We start from the raw sequence: 19,952 nt of genomic DNA on the forward strand, positions 1-19,952 counted from the left end.
AGACCAACCCCCACCTGGCTACAACCTCCCTTCAGGTAGTTGTAGAGAGCAATAAAGTCTCCCATGAGCCTCCTTTTCTCCAGGCTGAACAACCCCAGCTCCCTCAGCCTCTCCTCGTAGGCCTTGTGCTCCAGCCTCGCTGCCCTTCTCTGGACAAGTTCAAATGTCTCAATATCCTTCTTAAATTGAGGGGCCCAGAACTGGACACAATACAGGAGGTGTGGCCTAACCAGTGCTGAGCACTGGGGCAGAATGACCTCCCTGCTCCTGCTGGCCACACTGTTCCTGATCCAGGCCAGGATGCCATTGGCCTTCTTGGCCACCTGGGCACACTGCTGGCTCATGATATAATTCTTTTTAGATAGTTTGATATAGTTTTTATACAGTTCTTTTTTTAGATCTCTTAACCTCCTGTGCTATTGATAAGGAAAGTCATGAAAAATCTCCTGTTGAGTTGTGGGAGGTTGCTCTCCCCAGGAGGGAGCCAGGCTGGTTGCAGGAGCACTGAGCTGTGGCTCTGCTGTGTCACAGCTCCTCTATCCTCCAGAAAAAGCTTTAATATCCCTGGGGCTGTATTCTTCAGTGAATATAACAGGAGCTGCCATAACAACCTTTGAGTAAACAATAGGGGATTTAAAACAAAACAAATCTGAAGTGGTTTTGTGGCTGTAAAGTAGATATAAACTACTCAAGAGATCATTTTTTCATTGGGGGTAGTAGGAGTGATGTCTGTCTGTCAGACACTGTCAAACAATGTGAAGGACTGACAGAGGAATGGCAGGAAAGCTAACAAATATGTGCAAAACATATTTTCATACTCTTAATTCCAGACTAGCAGCACTAGCTGGTGTCTGGTGACCTTTTTTCCTTACAAGGATGAACACAGACTGTGGTGTCTCCAAAAGTTGTCTGTCTGAGGATATAATACAGGACTGGTGGGTACAGGGAGAGATGCTGTTCATTCTTCAGCCAGGGCTCTGCAGTCTCAAATCAGAAAAGAACTTTTCCTCATACCAAGAGGTCACTACATGCCTTTGGTGGAAGCTTTTTAAACATCACTCCAGAACCATGTGATTTTCTAGGGCACTTACTCCAAGTGCAGCAAAGGAGGTCTGGAAGGCAGGAAAGCTGTCTAAGCATGATTTCAATCCCAGGTTAACAGCAGAGCAAGCCTTCAGCATGTATCTGTTGGCACAAGATCAGGGCAGTCAGATATGTGGTAAGGGCTAGGGTTGTACCACTGGCCTGGCAAGATTTCGGGGGCGTTTGGCAACACTTTCAGAGCAGTTCTTATTTATTTTGGATTTTTTTAAGTTACTGTATCAGCAAGTGCATCATCACATGTGCTTCCAGATGAAGAGGAACACAAGAGCAAAAATAGTTATGTAGTCTGTATTCTGCAGAGGAACGTACAAAGGGAAAATAAGCATCTTCTATTTCTTTGCTTAACCAACAGGTTGGAACTGAGAGCGCAGTGTTTGCAGCCTGATATTTGATATAGGTATTTTTCCCTTCTGTTAATGGATGCCTTCACATACAGAATCCCATGAAGAAGTGAAAGATGAAAAAATTGTTAAGTAGCAGCTACAAATACACTCTTCATCACAGGACTTAAAGTACAATTATTACCCTGTTTGAAATGTTCTCCAGCACTATGTTACCAAAGAAAGGTCTCATGCTGTCCAGAGAGCTATAGCTCCAGTTATTTCTGCTTACAGGCAGAGATCTCCCGTTCTGCAATGTAAAGACAGATGAAGCATACCTCCATGATATCAGAGAGTTGCAAATCAGAATAGAGTCATTAGATGGGTTTCACGATACTTTTAGCCTTCAGAATTTAATATATGCATGCTTTTAGGCTTGGAATTGTAACTGAGAACTGACATTTAATTCCTAGAAAAATAGTAGCACCTATCTAACACCTCCTGGTTTAAAAAAAGAGAAAAGTTACAGTTCCAAATTTTCTTAACTGTTTTTTCAACCCTGATATATGCCACATTAAACAGTTTCCTCCATCAAGTCTCTAGCAGGATTTTTCCCTGTGGATTACAAAATGTAACAATATAGGAACCCTAATATGTGGAGCTCAAAAGAGGCTGTTTCCTTGATTTATGCCATGGAAAATGGCTTAACACACATCAGATTCCAGCTTCTGCACTACCAAAGATGGGTAGAGGAAAAAGTTGGTAAATCCTTTGGTTAAATTAAAGTAAGCACAGGGGGATACATTTCTCTGTAACTTTCCATTAGGCTCTGAAACGCCTTCACAGAAGTTCTTCACTTAAGTCTTGCATTAACATGTGAAGTAGGAATAATATAATAATGATCCATTTATTGACAGTGTTTATAAATGCTATTTATAGATGAAGATCTTTTATATAGAGCAGGTAAGTAATTTTGGTCTTAACTAGTTAAAGGAAGAAGGAAATGAATACAGAAGCTTTTGTTTAAAATCCTGCAGTGCCTTGGTTCAGCCTCTGTCAAATGTTGTTAACAGTGCAAATCCAGACCAAACAAATTGCCCTTTCTTTTGATTTTGAGATGTTTGCTTATGTTTTCATTTGCAAACGAAGGTGATATGAAATGCCCATGCCAAAGCCTGGGGATAAGGGCAAAGTTATTATGGTTGGATTGGTGCTTTGTAGTTTGGGCCTTTGTAGACAGTTCCCATTGAGTTTGCATAGATAGATCTGGGAGCATACTAATTTGCCATGAATACTTTGGTTTGTGGCCCAATGATTTGTGGCCAGCTTGGCCAGGCCTGGGTTGCTGCTGCTTTTTATTTTTCCTTTCCAACTTGGCATGAATTACTCCCATGTGCTTCAGTTCCAGTAATTCAATATTTTGTTCCTTAATTTTGTTGTTCATTATGTAACCAGAATATTTTCAAACACTTGTAAGGATTATGCCTGTGATACACATTTTTGTGCATATTTGGGATTTAGTATGATTGCACAATGTGATGTGATTAGACCTGGGGCTGCTCTGAATTCTGGAGGCAAGCAAGCCCTGCAGACTTCATGGACAGTGCTGATTAAGCTCTGTTTAATCATGAATTAGGTTTATGTGAAATTGCTATTTATTTCTTTATGTTTTGAACTGCTTTAAATGGGATGCAGATGTGGTGGTAGAGAAGCACTGAATCGTTACAGGGAAAGGTTGATGCCTTGTATCATTGAAGTTCTGCCCTGGGAAGGTATTCCTGACATTCAGATCAAGATCTGGGATCCAAGGCTCAGCTCTTCAGCACACAGAGTTAGGCAACCTCATGCTTTTGGTCACAGAATTACTCATTATCTATTTTTCTGATCAAACAGATGCCAAACTTGACACTAACATAATTTCTTTATGCATGTAGAAAGGAGCTCTAAATACCCTGTGGCAGGAACATGAAGTAGCATAAACAGAGCAGACGACAGGAGGTAGAATATAATTGCAGTATGTTTTTGTTAGTTAAAGATGAGCATGTGTGCTTTTCTTAGAGCTTTATTGTCTTTAGTCATGCAAAATTGGGTGCTCCTTTCTCTTTTGTGCAAGAGAGCTGGTTATTTCCTCCCAAACACCGTGCTGCAGTTTTCACACATGCTACTTTTTGCAAAACATTGGCATATTCTCACTAAAATTTTGTTTCTTGCATAAATACTCTTTCAGCTGAGAGTATACACCCCACTAAAGGCAATATAGGCCAGTTGCTGAGCAAGTGGCTGTATTTCAACTGTAATTTTCCACTAATTTTTCTATGGGATTTGGGTGCTCCCCTTGAGATCTTTAGCACAGGGACTTTTGAATTTGGTTGTGCAGATGTTTTATCTTGGTGATGCAATGAAGCCCTGCTTAGGGTTCCCTCTTCCTTTGTTACTTATATCTGCCATTGGTTTCACAGCCAAGGAGAGTGACCAGAGCCTATGTTATTTATTACCAGGAATCACTGTAGGTAAAGCAGTGGGCCCTTTGGAAACAAAGTCATGGGCTAGACTCATGTGATGCTCTGATGAAAGGAAGAAGACATTAATATAGAACATCATTTCTTCTTCTCTGTCCTGGCAGGATCTCAGCTCATTTGCCATGCCATTCTTGGACGGTGATGTGGAGAGCACAGACAAAAATGCTTCTCGCAAGGTAGGATATTTCCAATGCTTCATGTTTCTTGTAGTGGTCAAATCCCTTGATGGTAAGCACAACTTACTAAGCTTAAAATCCTCTGGGGTTTTAAGCTTTCCTCCCATGCCATTAACCTGTAGAGAGTGATGCACTAAGGTGAATATAGTGACTTTTGCAGACCTTACCATGAAGGTGCTTATGCACCTTAACCTGTAAACACTGTTAACCTCTGCTAGCACTGCTGTGTGTAACACTGCTGTATCTCAATGAAGTGATATTGCAGAACTGTATTCTCAGGAATATAGTTAGCTAGCCAAATTTGTGATGTTGCTACCAAAATACAGTGCCCCAAATAGGTGTCTGTAGTTGTCAGTATGTTTTCCTGCAACTGCTTACTGATGCAATCCTTGGCAACATTGACAAAAGGAGCTGTCTTCATTTGCTGAAGCCATAGAAGTAGTGTCTTCCCATAAACAAAGTTTTCCTGATGGCCTGCTATTAAATTAAACCCAGATATTCATGATGTTTGCTTTCTTTAAAGTGGTCAGACAAGTATATTCAATGGGTGACATTAGGAATGGTTATACAGCTCCTACACAGTCTGCAAAGCGATACAAATCGTGAGTGGGGTCTGCTACCTTCAGGTTCTGGTCTGATCATTTTCACAAAGCTCTGAAGTACAATCTGGTCTGCTTAGATGCAAGCCATTATGGGCTTGGTGAAGATAGATACCCCTTCAAGTAGTAGATAACTCCAAAAGCTGAGCTACAGCTACACAGTGGACCAATTTGACTTGTCACAGTATTTGCAAGGCTGTGGACCTCCATGGAGATTAAACCTGCTACAAGCCATTTGTCAAAGAGTCTGAAGTTATAGTTCAAGGCAGGTGAAGCAATAAATATCTCCTTAGTGAAGCTAATCTGCATCTAGAACAATAATAACTTACTTCTGTTGACAGCACAAGTTTCTATTCCTTTGCACCTCATGGTTTAAAAACTTTCTGCAATCCATCAGTAATTGAATATGTTTACATCATTGGCCTTGTTTTCTGCATTGGATCTTTTAAGACTGATGTAGGAATCACTGACAGAAGAGGAGCTCTTTAGATGCCAGGGAAGCTAAAATATACAGTGTTACCAAAAGGTGCTTGTTTGCAGGGTTTGAATAAAGTGAACAATGTGATGTTTTTGGAAAGGGTTGTGCTGGAAGAAGGCAGGGGTTTCTAGCTAAACTTAGTTTTTCCATTTAGCACCTCCTTTTCACAAGGAAAGATGAAAAAACTGCATGAATCTCAGTCATGAAGAAAAAAACATACCAAAATTTAACTTGCTCATGTGTGGTATTACAGGATATTGGTTAATGACTTCAGTTATGAATCCACTTTTTTTCCTCTTACTGGTTTTGGGACTCTCTTGATGAGTTCTTGCCTTGGAAGAACTCAGGGAACATTTCAGTAGTTGCCCCTTTTTGCAGCTTCAGTAAATGTTGGGGTTTTCCCCAGTTTTGGGTCAAGCTCTGCTCATGGAAGTGCAACTAATTTTGGAATAACCACACACTACAGTGTTTATTTATTTCCAGCCAAAAGTTTGGCAGTCTCTACTGGAGCTACATAAAGGAATCCCCAGCTTACTCTTCACTTTCAAGTGAGATGTTTTCTCTTTGTTCAAGTTTGAAATCAAAGTATGATGTGTAATTTTTGTGTGTTAAAAGTCACTAAAGTGACTTTCCCATTCACCCGTCATGATGGAGACAGGCAATTCATCAGGGGTTTCTCTCTTCCTGCACTTAACTCTTCTGTCACCCAGACTATAGATCAAGGGAGAGATGATTAGTTCATAACCTGTCTTTCCAATTCACCATTAATTTAATTCTGCTGTGCTTTGTGAAAAGCTTTTAGAGACTGAATTAACATTTTTCACAGAGATCCTTAGCATTTTACCATGCAAGCGTCTCTCAATCTTTATCCTGTGACAATAACTCTCATTACACAGCTGAGAAACTCAAATGCAGAATTATTTGTTCAGGTTCACATAAGAATGTTTTTTGGCAGTGGTGGAAATGTAACACATATTTCCTAAGGTTTAGCCTTAATCACTTCTTATTAAAATGACTGCTACTGTAAATTATATTTTCTTCTTCCCTTTGTGACTGCTTGCAGTAGGAGGATAGGGATAGTTTTCACTTTCCTCTGTTGAAGATAGAGAATATAATAGTGTGAAGACTGCTGTATAGAAGCTTTTGATGTGCTGTGATGGAGAAAGGTAACTCTTGTACTTGTGGCAGGTGTTCTGGCTCTTCTTATTACCTGTAAAAGTGGCCCAGTGCCCTGTGCTGGTAACTGTCTAAAACAACTGTTACTACCAATTGCCCCATGCTTGAAGCTCATGGCTTCAGATGTGGCTTGAACCTTTCTTGCAGTGAGACCTTAGATCATTAATTAGAGCAGTATAGACAAGGATAACTGGGAGCTGAGGGGCAATCAAATTTACTGGATTTCCTCAGAGTGGGAAAAAAACAGTGGAAGAGGGTCAGTTTAGAGGCCTAGGAAATTTGGGCATGGTGTGGCAGGGCAGCACCCTGATGACTATGTCAGTTTTAGACATCTTAACACCTTGGATATTTATAGATCTTTTCTCTAAAATATGTTAATAATACAGTGTGGATAGTATAGGAAATGGATGGCTGATGCTCTCAGCTGAAAGCCCAGGATTGTGAATAATCAGAGAGAAGAAAATAATACAAGAAGAAAATTGTCCATGGGGAGGCAGCTAGAAAATTACAGATGGAGGTGAGAGGAGGAGGAACAAGAAAAGGTGTGAAGTATAATATTGATCCATTCACTTATGGAAATAATAGAAATGTCATAAAAACCTAGAAGAAAGCTTAGAAAAGAAGTATGTATTAAAATTTCTTTTCTCTACATGGGGTAAAAGCTGGCGAGGTGTTAATCTTAGATGAAATGACTGAAGTGTATTTAAAGCAGAAGATGTTAAAGCTAGACATTTTAAAATTAAACCCAAGCAACTGATCAAATACCCCTGAATGACTTGGCAGAGTTTTCTCTGCCTAGTGCTGGTTTTGAATAAACCTTGGAGCAGAAATGAAATTTCAGAAGACTGCAAAAAAAGGCAATTGCTGTGCTAATATTTACAATGCTTGCAATTAGGACAACTTACAGGTTTGTAAGCCTAACATTAAGTCCTGGGGAAAACAGTGAAATGTCTGATGTTGAATAATTAATGATGCCATTACAATAGACTCATTAGGATTGGAATTAATGGTAACCAGTCCTTATTGAACAAAAGTGGGGATTTAAATGAAATATAAATTTGGTTGGCAAATGTCATAGTGTCTGTGTCACATATATCAAAATGTAGCACAAGACATTTTGATTGAAGAAGCTGGAATGATACTGAATAAACATGGAGTCTACTAAATGGATAAAAACCTCATCAGTGTTTTGTTTCTAGGCAGACAAAACATTCTGTTGCTCTACTATATCATACTTTACAGAGACTTGAAAGAAATACAGACTCGTTGCTGCTCCGGTCATACAAAAGTGAGGGGGAAGAGAATGGTATATTCTGAGCAAGAATTCTCTAATGCAGAATGACCTGAGTAATTTAAAACCTGTTTTGCAACAAACAGCCCATCTCAATTTGGCCAGATTGTCACACCTAGGAGCAAATAATGCAGACACTATTTTTAGGAAGTCTTTCACAAAGCCAAGATTCGATTTTGAGAACAGCTGTAGGTAATCATCCGTACATGGATTTTGGATGTGACATGGTGGTTAGAGGATGGGTTACTTTGTGGTTTGGATGTACAAGCAAAGGAACAGGGTGAAAAGTAGAGGGTTTGTTACAACTGTGTTTGACACTGACTATCTTCTGCTATCAGTAATGCAGGAAAGTGTTGATGAACTAGGATCAGAAAACATCTGAGAAGTGACTGTAATATTGAAGGACTTCATGGAGTGCTTTTTAGTCCTTCTGGTCCCAGTATTGTTTGTGTTTTGTCCAGTGACTCATAGGAACTGCATGAGCAATCCCTGAAATAGGGAGGAGAAGCAAAAAGTATGCCATTTTTAGCCCCCTTTCAGTGAATAATGCATCTCCTTTTGGTGAGGATGGAGATGTGTATCCTGGATGGTGCCACAGCCTTGGCATGGAGACCTGCAGTGGGTGGAATGAGCTTCAGGGCAGGGTCATGTACGACAGCTACCATGTGCATGGCTCTTTCTCATCTACTGCTTTAAAATAAATTCAGTTAAGGCTCAGGAAGTAGACAAAGAGCCTTTCACTGTTCCTCAATCCTGTTTCTTCCTTTGAACAGCCCTGATCACTGCTGGAAGCCTTACCCCAGTTGTCTGCGCAGCCATGCAGGGCTCTCGGAGCCTGCCAGTGCAGTCAGACACATCCCATTGTATTTTAATTTGGGGAAGTGTCATTGTACTTTAGTTTTGGGAAGTGACATCTCTGATCCCGTAAAATTCATCAATTGTTACTGCTCATGTAGAACCAAGGGAACTAGTGGTGATGAATATGACCACATGGGAGAGTAAGTCTTTCATTACCTTTCATTCTAATGAAGTCAGCTCTTGTATTTCTGTGAGCTCTTTTATTCCAGGAGAAAGAGAGAATCATCCAATTAACTTTATCAAAGGGCTTTTTTATTGAGAATCAGTGGAAGGGCAGGAAACAAATGCAGTCATCTATCCAGTGTATCCTCTCTAATTGTGTTTAGTGTTGTGGTGGGAGGTGATTCCTTTTCTGTTAGGTGCCTTTCAAAAATTTTTTTAAGCAAAGAGACAAAATAAAGATCAAGTAGCTCACTGTTGTAAAAGCAGAAAGAACTCAAGAGTTCCATAAATGCCTTAAATACTCCGGTGGAGAAAAATGTTGGAGTTACCAGTTGGACTTGATGACCTTAAAGGCCTCTTCCAACTGAATCAATTCTATGATTTTATAAAAAAAGTAATAGAACTCAGGGGCATTCAATAGCTTTCACATAAATTCAGAAGCATTTGTAAAGATTGTTTAGCTTGAGCCCATTTGGATTCTACACAGATTATTTTTTTCAGTCTGTTCTGGAAAAGTAATCTAAACTCACCAGAAACTGAACCGGACCCAGAGGTTTTTCAGGGAGGGCATCCTCTGTGTGTCCAAGAAAGGACCTGTTGCTTGAGTGCCCTGGCAGAGAAGCAGAAGAGATAGCTGCAAAGAGGTGCTGTGACACAGACATGGGCAGTGGCTGTGTTTCCTGAACTCCTGCACAGCCTCTTCCCTGTAGTGTGATCAGGGTCTTCTCAGCAGAGCTCATTCATCTTTCTGGGCATATCAGTTTAGAAGAACATTGCTCTTTGCTGCAGTTAACCAATCCTTAGTTTTGAGGATGGGAGCAGAAATGGTTTCCTAGAAAGGACCTTATTTGGTGAAACTAATACAAAGCATGGGAGAGAAATTGACAATGCTGGGAAATGTTCTGCCTGTGAGTGAGAAGGGACAAGACTGAACTGGATGGTGTGTTGATGACAAGAGACTAATAAGTGGTGAAGTATGAATAGTTTTGGTCTCTTAGCACATTAGCTTTAGGGATTATCATATGGTAATTGTTCAATATAGTGCACTTTAATCTTTCTTGTCAAGTAAGATGAAGAATAATGAGGCAGGTAGGAAAACAGATGAAGGGAAAGATGTCAGCCTTATGTTGAAAGGATGACTGTTGGGTGGAGGGGCAGAACTGGTGGGATTTCCTCAAGATCAATCCTGGGACTGGTCTTTCCTAGTTAGGCTGAGATGAAAAACAGGATTATGCTAACCAAATTTGTTGATGATGCAAAGAGAGGTATGTTTTTTTCATCAGAGGGAAGGACCTTATTTGAGAAGATCTGGATGACTTTCAGGGTGAATAATTCGTAACAAGATACAAGGTTGTTCACTTGGGGTATGTCAACAGGAGCAATATATAAGAGGTCAAGGAGTGTTCTGTTGGCCTGGAGATGGACTTGGGCACAGCCCTGTTGCAGTGCCAAACTCTTCCACCCAGTAGAGTGGGATGACCACATGTAACCTAGGACTGTCCAAGGATTGTGCTCTCTCTGAACCCAAATGGCACCTGGGGAATGTTTACAGAACATGTTGAATCCCCATCAGATGCTGAGTGAGCAAGGCAATCACACCATTGCTCAATGGTTTAAGCCTCTGTCCAGATGATTCATTCGCTCAAATGGGGTAGTCTGGGACTGAGTGGTAGTGGTTGTGGTTTTGTTGGGAATTCTTTCATGTAGGACTTCATATGTTGAAAATGAAGGTGTGAGTCTACTAATTCACCATAAGGTGAGACATCAATACATGTAGATAAAGGGAGAAGAGGTTAGGAAGAGAGAAGTATTCCCTCAGGTGAAATGACAGAGGCAGCTTTCAGGGTGCTGTTTCTTGTTTTGAAAACTTCTAGGGCTGCCCAGCTTGGGGCAAGGGCCACACTATTCACTTTACTTTTCATTCACTACATTGAACATTAAGTCTGCTAGATACAGAGCCTGTAAGACATGTCTCATTTAGTTGTTTTATTTTCAGCAGTGGCCGGTTCTGGATGTGTTTTAGAAACCTGCCTAAGATCATTTGGTGTATGCCGCTGCATAAAAACTGACAGCGTCTGGCATCATTTTAGGATGCTTACAGTGCCATGTAAGGGAACTAGTTTAGCCTTGAATAAGCAGTCAGTCACTAGAAATAAGGCATCTGATGTAGCATGGGGCTCTGCTTGGTTGCTTGATCTCACCAGAGAGCCTGTTGCTGTAGGCAGAGGATAGGGTTGCCCTGACACTGGCATTTAGCCCTATTCCTGCTGCATTGTGCTCTGCAGACATAGTCACGAGCTGACATTTCTCTCCATCGTAACCAGTTTTAAGGTTTGAGGAGTCCAAAGTTAGGCACAGAACTCAAAGATCCTCTATATGCTCTGCACAAATCCAGCACAGGAAATGTTTTGGTTGGTTGTTTCAGTTTTTCTTTTTCATTAGGTGAATAGTCTTCCCACTTAGAGGAGATGTCAACTTGTTTGCTTAGACCATGTTTGTGCCTTGATTTATATTCTACTTGCAGTGTGTGTTTGGATTCCTTGTCTCTAAACAGCCAATTTTTCAGTTAGGGTCAAATGAGCCATCTCACTATGTGCATGTATTAGGTGTGTTTCATATTTCTGCTCATTCTCATTTTACTGCTTTTCCTGGACCAACACAAACTGATGCACAAGGGTTATTCATGTGAGAAAACAAGGCGCAATGCCTTTTCTTTCTTTCCTGCTACAGCTCAGCTATGGGAACAGTTATCTTTCCAAAGCATGTGTGGGAGTTTTCTGCCCACCTGCCTGGCATAGCTTAAGGAAATGAGTCCAAAAAGCACGAAGGCTGATGATCCATCTAGCTGTGTAACTTGCCTCTAGCACCACTGCCAGAGTCATTACACCAATGGAGTGGTTTATTCCACAGCACAGCTTCTTCCACAGTCCCAGCTGAAGCATGAAAATTAGCTCTGCCTTGTGACTTTTGTATACACTCTGATGACTGTTGTTGCTGCTGGCTTTACTCATAGAAGCACCTAATCATCCTTTAAAACTTGCAATCCATTAGCCTCAAATAATATTCTAAGAAAGCAATCCTGTTGCAATTCCCAAGGCAGGATCCCAGGTACTTATCCCCTTTGATGATGGGCGAGGCTTGTGTCTAACTAATGTGTGGAGTGACTGGGGATGATTTCGATGTAGTAATTTCCTTTAATTTAGTAGCATGCACATGTGTATTAAGCAGCATGCCCCTGGTGCTCTGACAATTAGCTAATTCATCTGCCTGGCATGATGGAGAGAAAGCAAGCAGTTGTGATTGCAATAAATAAAAACATCCTGCTGCTTCTGCTAGGAATTTGTGAACAATTTGCTTTCGAGTCTGACATGCAAGCAGAGGGGAAAGCTGACTATCTGGACAAATTGTTGCTTGGCATTTTACATTTCTAGAACTGCTTTAGCATGTGAGGACACCACTGTCTTTTTTAAGTCCCTGCCATGACTGTGTCATTATAACCAAACAAGCCTGCAAGAAAGAGAACATGAAACAGGGTAGCACCAGAATGACGTCCCTCTCTTGGCTTTGTAAATGCCAGGGCTTGTCACTTCAGGAAAAACTGCAATGAAATTGCCACCCTGGAAACAGTCCTAAATTACAGGAGTAGTGATGGGTTTGCATTATGATTAAAATGAACTTGAAAATGTTCTTACTCCCCACTTTCAGACAGAAGATTTGGCAGCAGACCTGTTTAAATTGCAATGCCAAAGGAGGTGCTGTTGTGCTACTTGGTTGTTTCCTGGAGTATGCAGTTGTGGAAAGAACAATGTAGAAGTAGTCTCAGATGATTTACAGTTGATGTTTTAGTAAAGTTAATGAGCTTTGATGAAAAAGCTATTACTTTGGGACTGTTTTACCCATGACTGAAGTGCAATTTGTTTATTAATTAACTTACAGTGTGGTTATCATTTCAGGTCTCAGTAGAGGGATTGTGCTCTATTATTCTTGACAAATGGAGACAGTCTGTATGCCAAAGGACTTAGAGTAGGAATAAAGGAGAGATGGTCCTTGTGGCAGAATAGATGTCATATGATACCGGTTTTCAAGGCTGCATACAGAATCCGTGACACAGGTGTGAGGCAAACCTGAGGGTGAACTAAGCTTGAAACACTATTTTGTTCTTCTCTGGTGGATACTCTCAGAGTGTTTGGTACCCAGTGCTTCAGTTAGAAATGATTTATCCTTTCCAAAAATTTCCCCTGGGCAACTGCTTCTCTTCTTCCCTCCTTCTGCAACAGTACATGTATATTTTTGTGGTTTTTTGTCCATGCTGTCAAAAATAAGTGTGCAGGTACAAAAAGCAGTTGTGCATCATGCAAGACATCTCTATGCTGTGTACAGAAGCACAGTACAGAATTCATCAGCTGTCCAGGCCTGTGCTGGCACATCTCCATTCACTTTCTAGTGACCCATGCTATTTGTGTCCATCTCACAGACCAACTGCCACTTGCCTTTTAGGCTAGAAACCTTCCCAAATGAAAGACCATGCTCTCTGCAAACCCTTCTGATATTCCTATGGAACAGGACCCATTTCAGTTCTGTCCCATCCCAAGTAGAAAGAGGAGCTGGTCCAAAATGCAGTCCAGAGTCCTTTCTGCAGGAGACAGAAAGGATATGAGAAGGGGGATCCTGTGTTACAGAGGGAGCAGTTATTTGCCCATCATGCTACTCACACGTATTTCTACAAGTATTTTGGAGAAGTGGCTAAACATCCTTCTGAAAGGGGAGTTAATTGCACGTGTGTTCTAAACTCAGCTGGCCTTTTGGACTGGACTCATATATACAAGCCCTTCACTATATCAAAGGAGGGCAGATATAGTTATGAGGCTTTCTTTGATTTCTTCTTTCATCCAAGTCATCCTAGTAAAAGGTGCTGGATTTCCCTACAGTTACTCCAATGGAAGCAATGCCCTTACCTAACTAGACTGACACACGTCAGGTAGCATCTTTGCAGGCAGAAATTGTTGTCTGCTCTATACCTACCAGGTTATGTTGCATAATTGGAAGTAAAGGAGCAGGCATGCAAAGGGCTTGAAACTCAGTGGCACACTGTGCCTGTGGGCACATACACTTTGCTTATGTGTTCCCCTGGAGACCCAAAACCCACCACTGCCTTTTGCCAGGAACAGAGCCCCTGATTCATGAGCAATGTCCCCAGCTGAAAAAGCAGCCTCATATGCATAGAACAACTTTGCACATCCAGAAGGAAATAAACTCTGTGTATAGCCCAGTCACAAGCAAATCCCCCAGAGATTTTTGGGTCAGCTGCTGTTAACTGTATGTGGGGAGTATTGAATCTTTACTTCTTTTTTTGGTTTGTTTGTTTTTCTGGATTTTTATGCCCCCCTTGCTGGGTGAGCCTGCACAGTGCAGCACTATGTTGTGCATAGATACTCAGGCTAGCTGGAAAGCCAGCACAGGTCCCAGAGGAGGTACAGCTGTTAGACATTTCATACCCAACATGGAGGCTGTGCTAATTAGCAGGAACATCACCACGCTGAAATGGCTCCTCTATTTTGGGACTGGAGTTGCAATCCCACAGTTCTGCCTATGGCCAGCATTGTAAAGACTTGTCAGGTACTTGAGAACTTGTGCACTGTGCTATGTCTCACCTTGTGATGGAGGTGTGAGAACTGTAGATGGGTGCTTAAATTCATGAGGAAAATTTTGGGGCACTGCATTTCCTTACTGATGATCATTTGTTGCCTTAAATAAATTCCATGTCAGTCATTTCAGCTGTCAGGGGAAGGCAGAGGGTTGTGTTACCAATAAAAGCAGTAAAGGGAATCCTGAATTATTTGTGTGATAATGAAATGTATGCACATGTGCTGAAGTTTTTGGTGAAATGCTGGGCATCTTTAACAGCAAGGGACAGCACAGAGCTCAGGGAGGTGGCACACACATGCCCATGGAGGCAGATCCTGGGGAAGGTGATGTCTGGCTAATCTCCCAGCTGAATAAATAGAAGTTGGCTGCATTAGACAAGTTCAGAGATTCTGATGGCCCACGTTGAACTGAATTATTTTAATTTTCTTTATCTTGTTTTTTCTCTCCTCCTCAGGTGGAAGACAGCTATTCTGCTGGCAGCCCTTCAAAAGGCTTTTTCTCAAAAGGGCTCCAGAATCGACCTTCCAGCCCCGTTTCTGCCCCTGTGAGATCCAAACATAGCCCTGGCTCACCCAAAACAGTGTTCCCCTTCCCCTACCAGGAGTCTCCCCCACGCTCCCCACGTCGAATGAGCTTCAGTGGGATCTTCAGGTCCTCCTCCAAAGAGTCCTCCCCCAGTTCTAACCCGTCTACCTCTCCTGGGGGCATCAAGTTTTTCTCCAGATCAAGAAAAAGTAAGAAATTGCTCATGTTATTTCAGGAGGATAGACGGTACCTCTGGGCTTGGCCCATTCTTTACCTGCGGTAGTGAAGTAAGTGCAGATGAGGCATGTGCTAATTGTTTGTTATCGCTTTCACTGACCATGTGTTCTGGGTTTCTGACGTGCTGGCCATTAGGGTGTGACCTCTGCAGGTCTACAAACACCTACACAGGGCTGAGGAGGGAAATCACACCTCAAAGCTTTGGCTTAGACATCCTGCATCCACATTAGTGGGAGTTTTCTGGGTGGTTACACTGAGGCTGGCTGGATGTCAGCACAGGGGCTTGAAAACTGATAGAGATGCCCATGAGTCAGGTGGAGGTGAGCACAGAAAGGACATCATCTCAGGAGCTAAAGGTGACTTGCTTCTCTAGAGCCCACAGAGAATTTCAGCTGTTTTTTAAACTGTTATTTCTTTGCCCTGTTGTAGGAGGAAAAAGAGACCTTTACTGGACAGAAGTAGATGATATGTGTTTCCAATCAAATAACCATTAAGGGAGTGTTTGAACTCCTCAGCCAGGATATCAAAGGCATCATAGACCTCCACAGTGCAGAGCACTTGCCTGCTTTGTATCACACACAAATTTGAGCTCTTCAGCAGCCTGTGGGCTAACAGACCTGTAAAGAGTCAGAAATGAGCACAATTCAGAACAGACTTTAATTGTAAAACTTTATTGTGGAATAAATGTTCCAAATGCTGGTCTGCAAACCAAACCTGGTCTAATCAAGGGGTTAGTGGCTATAGGAAGGGAACAGAGCTACAGATGAAAGAGAAGAACAGTATTTTGCCACTGGACATGCTGGATTGTCAGACCACAATGAGTTTTACTTCTGTAAACAGAAGAAATAACTCAGTGAGAAATTGTCAAACCTTCTGTGGCAATGCAGGTACAGAATTGGTGATGTGTACACCTACACTTGACTCTGTCTCCTGCAAAGTACTGATAGCTTTCAATGACTTAAATAGCACAGAGGCACCTTCTTGGTTTTAATCAGAACAAGTGATTTCATAGTGACTTTTGTGCACAACAACACAGCCATACAAACCCACAGAGAGAGGTTTTCTTTATGTTTGTCAGATGTTTTGCTGCAGCTTAATTGAAAGGAAATCTTTTCCTCTCTCTGAAAGACCTTCAGGAGACTGAAAGGAGGGGAGTCAGTGTTTCTGAAAGACTCCAAGTAGACTCCAAGCACCAGTTCTATTCAAGGACATTTGTTCCTCTCTGCTTGAAACTCAAGTATGCTTTTTAAGCTCTGCTCTTTTGCAAGCCTCGCAATAAATCAAGTGCATTTAAACTCTTTTTGCTAGTCCATATAGGATTAAACACTGTACAGGCAATATGCTGCAGATTGAGTATACAGAGAAGGGCTCACTGCTGTGTGAATAACAGCAGCATACACTGCAGAGCAAAGTCATCTTGTGACTTTTAAAGCAAGTTATCCAAGCAAACAGCACTTATTAGTCCTAGCTAGGTACAACTGAATATTAAATAAAGGAATCTTCCAGTAGTCAGCAAAATCCTTTTGATAAGGTCACATCACTGTCACAGGAACAGGCTTGGAACACAGCCACTCTATTTTTGAGCTAACAGAAGCTCCTGCAGCTCCAGAGAGGATTGCTGGAACTGTGCTGGGCTGGGGTACTGATGGTCTTTTGGTTTTCAGGCACGAGAGACAGCCTTTTGGAAAGGTGTGATGATTAAAACTGGTGTTTAAATTGATAACTATTCCCATTCTGCAGCTTTTTGCTAAACAGACCATTTCTTACTGTCTGCTTTCACATCATTTTGGTTTTTTATGGAGAGACTAATGCATACCCTTCACTGCCATGTTAAAGTAGATTTCATTCAGAGTGTGCTAAACACAGGTTAGTGATGTACTACATTCCTAGAATTTGCTCTATTTGGTGAAATTTAATTTAACCAAATATTGTGATGACTTCAGGACGTTCTCAAGTTAGCCTTTCTGTTGTGTTATGCAGTTTTTCACAAACAAAACTTTTGCATTCTGCTACTTTGCAAATAAAGAATAACCCTGTGTATTGCAAAACACTAAGTTAATTGATGACATCCCACTCAAAACAGTCTCTGGCCTGAACAGCATTTCCTGAGTGACAAGGCTTCTCAGACACTCCTCTAACCTTTGCACAGATGCTGTGCTGAAGAGCTGTGAGAAGAACTAAACCACCACGTGGCTTCACATTTCTGAGGGTGCATAAATGCTTCACTGCTCAAAATTGTCACAACCTACGTGACTAACAATCCCATTTTCTCAAGCAGCTCAGGGTACCCATGAGTGGCACTTAGGTTACTTTATCAGTTCTGAAACTGTGGTTCTTCTGGGAAACTCTGCGTTAGAACCTACCTTTGGGGTTTATAGCAAACCTGTATTTTATCCAGGCATTGTCCAATTTAAAAACCAAACCCAAAACAACAACAACAAAACCCCACACTAGATGGAAGTTCAGAGGGGCTTGGGAGTTTTTTGTCCCCCAGTTTACTTGAAATGAGGTTGTGCTGCACTCCTTTGCCTATCATCCTGGAGCAGTATGTGGGGGAAGTATATGCAGTGTTTGTTTTAAATAACATACCCAGTCTTCCCTCCACTTCCTCCTCCCACACATTGTTCAAAACACAGACTAACCTGTTACTCTGCATATTCCTTGTTTTTCTTGGAAGCAACTTTTTCCTAGATTGTTTTCATTTCAAAGACTATGTGTGGTATTTGCAGCACTTGCTTTCCCATCTAGTTGCTCTTTTCCCAGCTCAGTTATTTTGCCTGTTGAATATATGCAGTTCAGAAAGGGCATTAATGGTCAGGGTAGGATGTTATTAAAATGGAAAATGGTGTGCAGACATGAGATTTAAAACATTTTCCACTCAAGGCTGGGAGTTTAAAGCTCTAGCTCAGCTTTAATACTGTGTCACTTGTTTTGGCAGTAGCCAAAAGCTCATCTTTGAGTCTTCTCCCTTTGGTTAACCCAGTTCATCGTTTGATCATAACCCCAAGGCTCTGATCTGACAAATTATTTGCCCTGAAAGGAAAAATACCTTCTCACAACCTGTCAATCATGTCATGTATTTTGGAAGTAGAGCTTCAAAACAGTAAACTGCTATTTGGGCTTCATGTCCAGCATTCCACCTTTGAAAAGGCAACAAATCCACCTCAAGCTCTGCATGGACCTTTCTGGGTAAGGTGTGTGTTTGGCCACTGTTGGTTAGGGATGTTCATGACAGAAAAATCCAAGCCAGCTCTTTGTGTGCTGAGTTTCTGTACAAGTGCTTTGAAATGCAATTCTCAGCTTTTGAATTTCTCTTTTCTTGGAGGCTTTCTTTGTAACAGCATAGTTAGACCCACAACAGAAAATGCAATATGGATTTGGGATCACTTAAGCTTGGCTTTGAGGTGGTGCAGATGACTTTCTAATCCTGCTCCCCACCACTATGAAGTTGCCTCCAGTACTGCCCAACTTGCACCTTCCAAACCCCAACACCTTCTGCCAGTGGAGGTTTGGCTCTCTGAGATGCAGAGCTCATTACCCACATTCTACCCAGCAGTGTAGATGCTTGAGCAGCCATGGAACATTAAACAATTACATTTCAATTATTTGTAGACAATTAGGTACCCCCCCAAAAATATTAGTAAATTGGAGTTTTCTAATTGTAGAATAGCACTTGTGACCTGTAGCTGGCAGAACTGATGCTGACTTCCTAGATGGTTATCAGGGACAGCAGGAACAAAGCACAAATTAAGAGGTGCCACTTGAACTTTGAGGTGCTGTGAAAAGTGACTTCAAAATTTGCTTTATAAAACCACTTCACAGTTTGTCTAAAGTTTGCTCAAAACCTCTTGGGTGGAAATCAGGGATCTACCCTTGCAGATGGGCTAAAATCAGTTACTCTGAATATTTGAAGTAGGTGGTTGTATGAAATTTAAATCATTCAAATGTAGCTTTTTCCATGGGGCCAAATGCCCCATTTGAAGGGCAGCAGGGCATTTTCCACTCCTGCTTCACTTTCCAACTCCAGCAGCTCAAGTAACAGCAATACTCACGACACATTGATGCTGTTGCCAGTTTTAACAGCATGGGAAATCAATTAAAAGGTCTCCTCTGAGCTAAAGCTTTGGGCTGTGGTGGATGGGACCAAAAGATAAATTTAGCTCAGAATTAAAGGTTGCTTAGGGAACTTTGAATCAAAAACTACACAGCTTTCAAACACCTTGAAGCTGTTGACCAGGTTGGAATCACAGTGAATTTGCACTGATTTTGAGGAAGGAAAAGTCTTTCAATACAGAGCTTTAATTTTCTATCTTCTCAGTAATTATTCTCCTTTGAAATTCAATGCTGTTAACTGTGGTGCCTAAAACAATCCATAAAGAGGGCTCCTGGTGCTCCAGTAATGAGGCACCAGACAGTAGTTTTTTTCAGAAGGCTGCAAGATGCAGTACAGAAAGGCTGTCTTATATTTTATTCATTCTAATTGTTTATTTTCTTGGAGATTAGATTATATCTTCTGTAAGAAAAGTTTATGACTGTACTAATTTTTACCCATAGATGGAGCAAGTAGCTCTCATTTGCAACAGGCCAGGGAAGAAATGTGGAAAATCCTGCAGCTTCATGTTGCCACATTGGGCTCTGATCCCTTGAAGACCTTCTGACAGTGGCTGATCTGTGCTAAAACTTTTCTTCTTTAAACTGAAATTCATTCCCCAAGATTGTCCTCTATATTTGTGACATTTAGATAACAACATGCAAGGAAGTGGATTTTAGTCTGACATGGGCTGTGGAGGATTGGCAGCTGGGAGCAGGCATTTCATGTGCCATTGACTCAAGCTATTTCCCACCATTACTCTTTAGGGAT

The 19,952-nt window shown here is 41.4% G+C and overlaps 1 protein-coding gene across 3 annotated transcripts in view; it reads left to right on the forward strand.

The window, feature by feature from the left end:
- The window catches only part of PRKAG2 (protein kinase AMP-activated non-catalytic subunit gamma 2), a 185,101-nt gene that overhangs the window by 57,623 nt on the left and 107,526 nt on the right, over nucleotides 1–19,952 (forward strand). For all 3 annotated transcript variants that reach the window (XM_054171407.1, XM_054171409.1, XM_054171408.1), the window contains exons 2-3: nucleotides 4,048–4,119; nucleotides 14,784–15,063. In XM_054171407.1, coding sequence (XP_054027382.1) covers nucleotides 4,048–4,119; nucleotides 14,784–15,063 — 352 coding nt within the window. The remainder of the gene's footprint in view (nucleotides 1–4,047; nucleotides 4,120–14,783; nucleotides 15,064–19,952) is intronic.

The sequence above is a fragment of the Dryobates pubescens genome, chromosome 21 (assembly GCF_014839835.1).
Source record: "Dryobates pubescens isolate bDryPub1 chromosome 21, bDryPub1.pri, whole genome shotgun sequence".
Lineage (NCBI taxonomy): Eukaryota > Metazoa > Chordata > Aves > Piciformes > Picidae > Dryobates > Dryobates pubescens.